The sequence below is a fragment of the Lagopus leucura genome, unplaced genomic scaffold, assembly GCF_019238085.1.
Source record: "Lagopus leucura isolate 7727_CA_CO unplaced genomic scaffold, USGS_WTPT01 Super-Scaffold_100002, whole genome shotgun sequence".
Classification (NCBI taxonomy): Eukaryota; Metazoa; Chordata; class Aves; order Galliformes; family Phasianidae; genus Lagopus; species Lagopus leucura.
In genome coordinates this window covers 83394103-83403187 of record NW_024962263.1, presented here as the reverse complement: position 1 = coordinate 83403187, position 9085 = coordinate 83394103, and the positions used below count along the sequence as shown (strand labels likewise).

At 38.6% G+C, this 9085-nt stretch overlaps 1 protein-coding gene across 1 annotated transcript; it reads left to right on the top strand.

Annotated features, from left to right (window-relative positions):
- Positions 1 to 1091: 1091 nt before the first annotated feature.
- On the top strand, positions 1092 to 8719 carry TMEM71 (transmembrane protein 71). The gene is made up of 9 exons (XM_042869829.1): positions 1092 to 1187; positions 2712 to 2802; positions 4122 to 4179; positions 4897 to 5109; positions 6369 to 6538; positions 7057 to 7236; positions 7769 to 7844; positions 8315 to 8364; positions 8545 to 8719. Exons 2-9 carry the CDS (start codon positions 2763 to 2765, stop codon positions 8622 to 8624), a joined length of 867 nt encoding a protein of 288 aa, XP_042725763.1. The 5' UTR covers positions 1092 to 1187; positions 2712 to 2762; the 3' UTR covers positions 8625 to 8719.
- The last annotated feature ends 366 nt before the right edge of the window (positions 8720 to 9085 follow it).

The following is a 9085-nucleotide window of genomic DNA, read 5'->3' as shown; positions in this document are numbered from 1 at the left end:
AAACATGCATGGAAATAGTGTTGCACTACATTTTCTCACTGGCATTATCCTACTAAATTAAAAGAAGTTATACAAAAGGAATATGCCCTATGGTTACAGTTCTGAACAAAAAGACCTTAAAATACTCATTTTAGATTGGCTATCATGCAGAAATTTTTTTGTAATATTGTCTAGTTCCTATTTCGTCTGCTTTTCTGTGAGGTGAGAATTTTCCGTTCATTTGTTATCAGTGGAATTGTTTTTCCTTCTCCAAGGAGAAAACTGTCATCAAACTAAAGGCTCATGTTTTATTTTTGTCAGTGATGCAAGCAGACTACAAGAGAGATGTAGCATATTGTACCTGTTTTTCTGGAGAAAGTTTTGCTCCCACAGCTGTATGATTCTTAGATGTCAATTAGTTAGTTTAAATTATTTTTGTATATGTAGTAGTTCTGTAGAACTGCTCAATCATTTTGATTGACAGGACTCAGAAATTTTCTCTGTTCAAATGAATTGATCTTAACTCTGCATGATATGTATTAGCAATAATGTTTTGACCACGGAACATAAACAACTGTGTACTCTTGACAAAGACTTCTTTCGAATAATATCTTGTTATCTTTAATATCTTTTGCAAGATATCTTGCTGCTGTGTGTGGATTTTGTGGTAGCTGTCTTGCATTCCTAAATGGAAGCCTGTCAGGCTCCCAGACCAGCTCACTGGCTGTTTCGCTGAATACACAGGGTGACTTGGTTATAGCACTTCAAAGTTTTCTGAGTAAGGTAGAAAAGTGAAGCTGAAACAAAATTCTGACCACTTTTCTTTATAAGAAAAAGGTCTTTCTTCTCAGCATTGTATTTGAAACAAATGTTTATCCGTTATTTATAGTCAGTGTGCTACTATATCGCAACAGTCTGCAGGAACGTTCGTTCCCTGGGCTAATCTTAATCTTCAGTTTACTCTTTCAACTGAATGCTTCTGATGTGAGGCTTCTTGACAGGAAGCATGACCTCATTCTGCCTCTGTGCTTCTGATTGCATGGGCTGTTTTCAAAAGGAAACAAGGGACTTCACAGCTTCCAAAAACTCAGTGCAGTTCTGCGCCAGGAAGCTGCAGAAAGAGCACCCTACACACACGTCTCAAAGGCTCTGGTGTTGATGAGAAACTTTTTGGCATACATTTTTTCATTGTGAAATGGATTTTCCAGGTTTGGAAGATTTTACATATATTTATCTCTTAGTTGAGAAATGATTAACCTTTGAATTATTGATATTCTGCTCTTCAGGAAGGTTTGCATTTTTTCTGGATGTTGTTATAGTTATTACCTGCAGGGAGAAAAGATATGAAAACTCTTCAATAATGACTGATATGTGTGAATAAATAAAAATATTTTTGTAGACACTTTTATTTGGTAGATACTATAGAATAAATCTGGTTGCCTGAGGTTCAACTATTGTAATAGTTAGACCTGTATTTTATTACTAATGTAAATATTTACGATTTTTACATGCACAAGTTACTGTTAGCTATCAATTAAGGTTGTCATTGTGTTAAGGATTAACTTAATTTGGGGAGGGAAAGTTCCGGTTTGCACAATGACTTTTTGTTATGACACAGGTTTCCAGGTGGTCTGATATGAAGGAGAGGCTGCGTTAAACTTTGAATTGAATTCTTGTCGTAAAACAGTGCCATGTTCATCTTAAATTCAATTTTATTGAGATTTCTGAGAGTGGTTGGACTTCTCTCATGCCATAGTTAGAATTCTGTATTGATGCTCATTTTGTGGTTTACATATACATCCGATTAAATGTACAGTGGTGGTTCAGAAGCTTTGTTTTGGCTTCCTTATTATTGTTACTATTGCTACTCACACTATTAATAGCTGGCAAATGGAGCTGAATCTTAAATGCAACAGGAACACTGTGCAGCATTGTCTGCAACATGATGTTTATAAGTCTTCTCCAGCACTGAATTAAGACTGCCAAGAACCCTCTTCATTAATACATACGCCAAGAATTGTCGTTAGAGAGTTTGGAGGAGCAATCCGTTGGACTGCCTGTTACATGCCTGTTTATAGAAGCCTGGCCTTACCATTACTTAAAATAGCTTAAAAGCAAATTACAACAGCTCAGAAACTTCTTAGAAAGAGAGAAATTCATCATCTCTCCAATAATATATATGTGGAGATCTCACTTCCCATTTTAACATATGTACATACTCTGTTTTACCTGAAGTACTACTTCAGATAAACAAGAGCCCTGTGGAGACAGACCTGACGTACCTCACGACTTCATGAGGCACTTGTACTAGCAGCAGATGGACTGTAGTTTGTTCTGGCACTTTGTTCAATACTTTTTAATGACAGCACTGTCCATATGTAAGCCACTATTCTGAAGAGTTGGTCTTTGTTAGTGGTTGCTGCTTTGCAATAACATAACCAGAGGAGTAAAGTGCAATACAGTGACGACACAAGTTTCAATAGCTAGAAAGAAGTTTAACTCTCAGATTGTTAAAGAACTGAAATAGATTTGATTGATGCAGAGGTATTCCTTCCCACTCCTTTTCAAACAAATCTGCCCTAGAGCCAATCACTTTTGTCTAACCTATAACATTCAGTGGTGTATTGTAACTAATACTGTGTTATATATTCATGTTAATACTTGACACTTCCTGATTTTAAAGCGTTGCAAAATCAATCATAACTCCCTCTTTTTTTTAAACTCTTTCACAGGCAATCCACACTGCCTATTGTTCCCGAGTGTATGAACCAGTCCTTTTCAAGATGTATGGAATGTCACATGTTACAGCAACACCACGAGGAAGTAAATTTGTGCACATTTGTCTGGGCTTTTGATAAAAACACTTTGGTGTGGAAGGATTGTGGGTGGCTGACAAAACTTGGGGTTAGATCTGCTAACCTAACCACGTGTTGAGTTTTTCCTGCATTCTCACTTAGTGTTCAGATAAACCTCTTTTTTTGAGTGTAATACTTTGCATAATTGAAAGTCATGATTGTATGCATGATTTTGCCTACAGTAAGAAAAAATCTTTCAGGAGCTAATTGTGTACGAAACATAGGTCTACAACATGTCAGTCAGGGAAACACGCAATGCCTATCTTTTGGGCAGTTTGTTGTGTGACATTCTGGCTGATGCTGCTTGACATCTTGTACCTCCACTCCAGATTGTTTTTGCCTGGAGAAAAACATAGAGCGTGTTGGTTTTTTTTCCCACTAGAAAGTGAAATATGTACTTTTGGAATGTTAGAGAAACAGTATGCATGGGAATAGCATACTGGGACTACCAAAGGGGGAATGCTGACCTTTATGCATTTTCTTTGCCTCAGCTCGTACTTCAACATTAAAAAAAAATCCTGTCATTCATCTATCTTCTCTCACAGGGGAATGACAGGCATTTACTAATAGCATGATGCTCTAGAGATACCAGAGAGATAAGGAAAGATTGTATCATCTATAATTTTATGTAGCAACAGGTATGAATCTGTTATTAATATATATAGATATATCCCTCTGCTTAGCCATTGCTCATATTTTGTAAGATTGACTCTGACAGCTGCTGAACATCTGGCAGCATTTTGCAAACTTGAGCTGTGGTAATCCAGACAAATCCTATTTATTTCCTTAGTTTCCTGCCACAAAGTTAGTGTCAATTTTTGTCACTGTCTCTATCCCTATGCCTATTGTGGCATGTCAGCAAATTTTGTCTGAAAAAATGACAAAATGAAATACCTTAATGATAATGGTGGTCCTTCCATTCCTCTCTGTAGCTATAACAAGTATGTGCACTATTTTCAGCATGAACCAGACTTCTGGGCAAACACCATTAAAATTACTGTAGCTATTGCTTTTGTACCAATAATTATATACCCCAAGGTAATAACCTGCACGGATATTTGACTATAGCCAGCTCTGATTCTGTGCTGTCCTGATTGAGGTGATGCTAAACAGTCCTGCCAGAGTCAGTGTGCCTTTCCTCCATCCTTTTATTTTTCTCTTCCTATGTTTTTGTTTAGCTTATTCATGGTCTTTTGATTTCCACAAGGTGCCTGTCAATGAAGACCTGTCAACTGGGGAAGTTGTCAGTGAATATGATAATGACTCTTTCTTATTTGGCCTCTGTAGGTTCAACAGTGCTTGATGGAGAACACAAGCACAGCCTCTCAGAACATATTTATCAGAGGTATTGATGAAAATTATACTTGTTTAATATTACTTTTATTTCAGTTGAGGTTTTATAGAGTTTCTAGAGATGAAACTAGTTTATGAAGTACTTCCATGGAGAGTTAAAAGCACTAGCTTTGCAATTATGAGGTTTTGGAATATCTCTCTTCCACGTTCCCTCCCCCTTACTGAAATCATGGTACCCTTTCATGAGATGTTGTATGGGATTCTGAAACCTGCTACTGAAACCCAATTTCAAACACTGTATCAATCCACAGTCTTCCTAGTTTTTTGTGAATATCACTGAACTCAAAGCTGTTGAGAAGAAAGAAGACATCAGAAGTGATTACTTGATTGTAACAGTAGCTCGAGAGCAAAATACTGGAATACTTGTGAGGACACCATGCTGGGGTAGGTGTGGCAGATCTCCTTGGTGAAAGGCACTGCCGCAGAAATGCACCATGCACTTCTCAAGCCAAGCTGCCATAGTGCATTCATGAAAATGCTGCACCTGTTGTGAAACCCTCCTGTAGTCTGATGCTCTGGAAAGTGTGATGCAGACACACTGTGGTTGGCTGAATACCTCCTAGGCATTATCTGCATATTTTAAATCCACGTCACTGCCAGCTCCCGTTAACTGAGTCAATGACATATGTACATTTATTATCATGAAATCATGGTCTTGTACTGTCTAGACATTCTCTGAATCAGAGGTTTTTCCTTCTCTCCTCCTCAGTTATGCTTGCACGTTTCTCGATGACGGCACGGCCCACAGGTGCTGCTCCACAAGCCCTTCGAGAGGCTCCCTCTTCACATGTCGCCGCAGCCCTCGGCTGCTTTCCAATGGTTATTACATTTTGACAGAAGACAGCTTTCTGTCTGATGAAGATGGCAACATAACACTGTCACCATCCCAGACAAGCGTTACCTATAAAGAGAACTCAGTTCGGTAAGCAAACTACATGCAGATTTTACTCCATGCTGGTGATAGGCTCAGTATCTCTGGACTTATCGGAAGATACTTTCATGGCTGCCTGCATTTAGCTTGGCTTAAGATAATTTCTTATTTTTTCTTTATTTGTGTATATCATAAAAACATATAATGGCATAGGTTGAAAGAGACCTTATAGATAACTTGTTTTTAACCTCCTGCCATGGGCAGGGTTGCCACCCACCAGACCAGGCTGCCCAAGGCCCCATTCAACCTGGCACTGAAACGCCTCCAGCAATGGGGCATACAGAACTTTTTTTGGGCAACCTGTTCCAGTGCCTCACCACTCTCTGAGTAAATAATTTCTTCCTACCATCTAGCTAGATGTCCCCTCTTTTAGTTTAAAGCCATTTCCCCTTGTCCTATCACTATCAGATCATGTGATAAATAGGTCTCCCTCCTGCTTGTAAGTTCCCTTCAAATACTGGAAGGTTGCAATGAGGTCTCCCGAGAGCCTTCTCTTCTCCAAGCTAAACATGCTCATCTCCCTCAACCTTTCTTTATAGAAGAGGTGCTCCATCTTCTGATCATCTTTCTTCTGGTCCCATCCCAACAGTTGCACATTCTTCCTGTGTTCAGGGAGTTGTCTCTTCGTAAGAATATCTAAACTGATTTAATTTTTAATTAAAATCTCTTGATTTGCAGTCGTACTAACCCAAAACTGTACAGTACACAGTTGCTATAACTAGAGTTGAAAATGAGAGCTACAACTCATTTTGCCAATGGGATGTTATCAAGATAGGGAATAAAAATATAAGTGTTAAAAGAAAAGTTTGGACCTGCCATTCTTTGTTGGGGAAATCTTTCTCCTTGATTCAGAAAAAGCATTGGTTTAGGATGGGATATAAGATATTGTTCAAAAAAGTACAAGAACAGTGGATCCGGGCTATATCACTTTAGTATATGGTAGGGTGAAAATTGTGGGGAGCGTAAGACCCAACACTCAGAGCAGTATTAAAGTCTGTCAAATGAGGTATCATTTGGTACCACAATATGAAGCATGACAATATCCTGATGCATTACTGTGCTGTTATTACATCCCCTGACATTACTGCAGTGTGCAGCAGTGAACCGTGGTGGTATAGCCAGGTCCACAGCAGAGCTGGGAACAGTACCGAGAATCTGGTTCTTCCATTTCAGTTCTACAAGCTTTTGAGCTCTGCTCCTGCTTCTTAAGAAGTAAGTCTATCCCTCGGCAATGAGCCTTTTCTTTCTAGGATATTCCGTCGCAGGAAGAAAATGCGAGGCTCTCTTGCCAGCTTGTTCAGTTTCAGTGCCTCCAGCCAGTGGCTCAGCAGCACCATTCTCAACACTATGGATTCCTCCCATGTAGACGATCCTTGGCTTGACAAATGCAGTGAACTACAGCCCAGTCAGACTGATACTGGTAAGCTCTGACCATGTACAAAGTAATCTAGCCACATTACAATCTGTATTTAGCAGGAAGTTATATCTCCTCTACTTTTTATTTGGATTGTCTGCCAAAATGCGCAGGTAAAGGATACATGAGCAATCAAATTATGGTGAACTGAGCTCCTGGCATTAAAATTCAGAGACTGTGATTCCATAAGGACTTTTGTGGCAAAAGGGCATTTATAGACTGAGTTTGAACACAAAGACATCACCAGTGACATTTGCCCTGCAGTCATTAATATCTGGCTAAGGCTGCTTTCACCTGGTTATTTTAATATCATTGTGTTATGCTCTATGTAGTTCTGTCTTTGCTCTGCTTACTCTCTCCTGCATACATTGAATTTGCCGTTCCTGCCCCTAACAATTTGAAAACCTTCCTACAATTGTTGCTGTTTTGGTTTGGTTTTGTTTGTTTGTTTCATAAAATCTATTACCACAAATTCTCAAAGCTCATCCTTTGTGAAGTCTCATTTATATATCCACTTTTTATAGACAACTCAGACCTTTCTTGTGAATATAACATCTTAGTGCCACAAGGGCAAATTCCAGCATCTATTGGAGCCTCTCTTACCAAAGATGAGGAGTTTATTGAGCCTGGGAAATCACTGTGTGCCTCACCATCCTGCTCTCCATTTATAATAAATGGAAATAAAGATACACTGAACAAAGCAGGTATGTTAGATTCTTATCCTGATAAACTTCATTTTTAGAGTGAAGCAGAAATATTCACATTAAAAATGCTGATGTACATCATAAAAATGCAAATGTACATTAAAAAATAAATTAAATGACTACTTAAAAATAATGAAATCTTAAGATTGGTATTTACTCGTTCATTTCTCCCTACTTCCTTTTTCTCTCCTATTTTCAGCAATAAACATAAAAAGAAAAATGCAGAGAGAAGAGGAAAATGGAGGAAAGGGCATGAGAACAAAACATGAAAAAGGCAGTTATTCAGAAGTGCTTGTTTTCTGCAAGAGGTGAAGGGCACAGAGTCTCTATGGCTGTGGGGGAAAAAGACTCCTGGGAGACACCCAGAGCATGAAAATTAGGTTTCTGCTTTAAGCCAGTCTAGGTGAATCCTCATGAAAACAGAGAGAAACTGCTAGCCTCATGGGCTAAGGGTAGTCTTTACTAACACCTTCTGTCATGTATTTACTTTCTTGAAAATTCATGAGAATTGTTTTCCTTATTTTTCTTTCAGAATCCAATTCAGTGCCAAATTTTCTGGCTCAGATTGCTGCACTGATGGTGTGTTTAATCATTTCAGTATGTACAAGGTAATCCTTTTTAACTTTGTTGCTTTTTATATTAATGCTCATTGTGTGTCACCTGGTGAACAAAACACAAATTAGTCAATTTTGCAAAGAGATATATCTTATGTTATCATACTTTCACAATTGTCAGTGCAGGCAAATATCTCAGCTGTATGAGTACGAACAAAAATAAGAAATATGTTGCAGATGCCTACTTTGTCAAGCATGTTTTTGACAAGAGTTGTGGAAGCCTGAGGAGAATCAGAATAGATCTGTATCTTTCCAGGTGACTAATAGGAGTGTTTCTCTCAGGCTGGCAATGTTGATATCCTTATTTCTAGGTGGTTTTCCTCAATAGCTCAAGTAACTTAAGGTTTCACACTGCTGTTCACCTAGAAGAGGTCAGTTGGTTATCTGCAAAAGCGTCCTCCTTCACCCAGTCATCTGTTTATGCATCCCCTGCTTTTCTCTAAACTTTATTGTTATCTTCACAGGTATTTTCTGGGAGGATTTTCTGCCATTTTGTTGTTGATAATTTTAGCCTGTAAGTACAGACCTTCTTTACATTCAATACATCTTTTGCTGAGTGATGTCTGTGGACAAAAATCTTTCCTTATATAAAAATCCATGGCTCTTATTGATCCTGATAAGATCAATATGTGGGCATATGGGGACAGAATGTAGCCTTCAATCAATTACAGGATTTTGCATTTAAACTTCACAGTTCTTGTGTCCCAAGATGCTGCTCTGTCATCTTTCTTCAGTCTTGTTACATCTTTCAAAACAACTAACTTTGGTAAGTAGCACTAATGTGATGAATAATGTAATTTAGAAATTTTATACTGAGAGAAAGGAGAGCCTCCTTCTGTTGTTTTCATGGCAAAAGATAGAAGGCATAATCTGAAATTATTGATGCAGATTTGGCTTTTTGTGTTACTGATTTGTATTCATAGAAACTTTCTATTTACTTTGAAAAACTGAGTTTTAATGATGTGCAATAAGTATTGTAACAGTTCACAGAAAATCACAGAATCACAGAATCACAGAATCACCCGGGTTGGAAAGGACCTCAAGGATCATGTAGTTCCAACCCCCCTGCCTAGCAGGGCCACCAAACATACACATTTAGATCAGGTTGCCCAGGACCCCGTCCAACCTGGCCTTAAACACGTCCAAGGACGGGGCATCCACAACCTCCCTGGGCAGCCCGTTCCAGGGCCTAACCACTCTCCTTGTAAAGAACTTCCCCCTAACATCCAACCTAA

Coding starts and splice junctions, on each gene's coding strand:
- TMEM71 (XM_042869829.1), top strand. CDS start 2,763: ATGTATGGAATGTCACATGTTACAGCAACACCACGAGGAA. Junction 6,539..7,056: donor GCCCAGTCAGACTGATACTG/GTAAGCTCTGAC, acceptor CACTTTTTATAG/ACAACTCAGACCTTTCTTGT. Junction 7,845..8,314: donor ATCATTTCAGTATGTACAAG/GTAATCCTTTTT, acceptor TTATCTTCACAG/GTATTTTCTGGGAGGATTTT.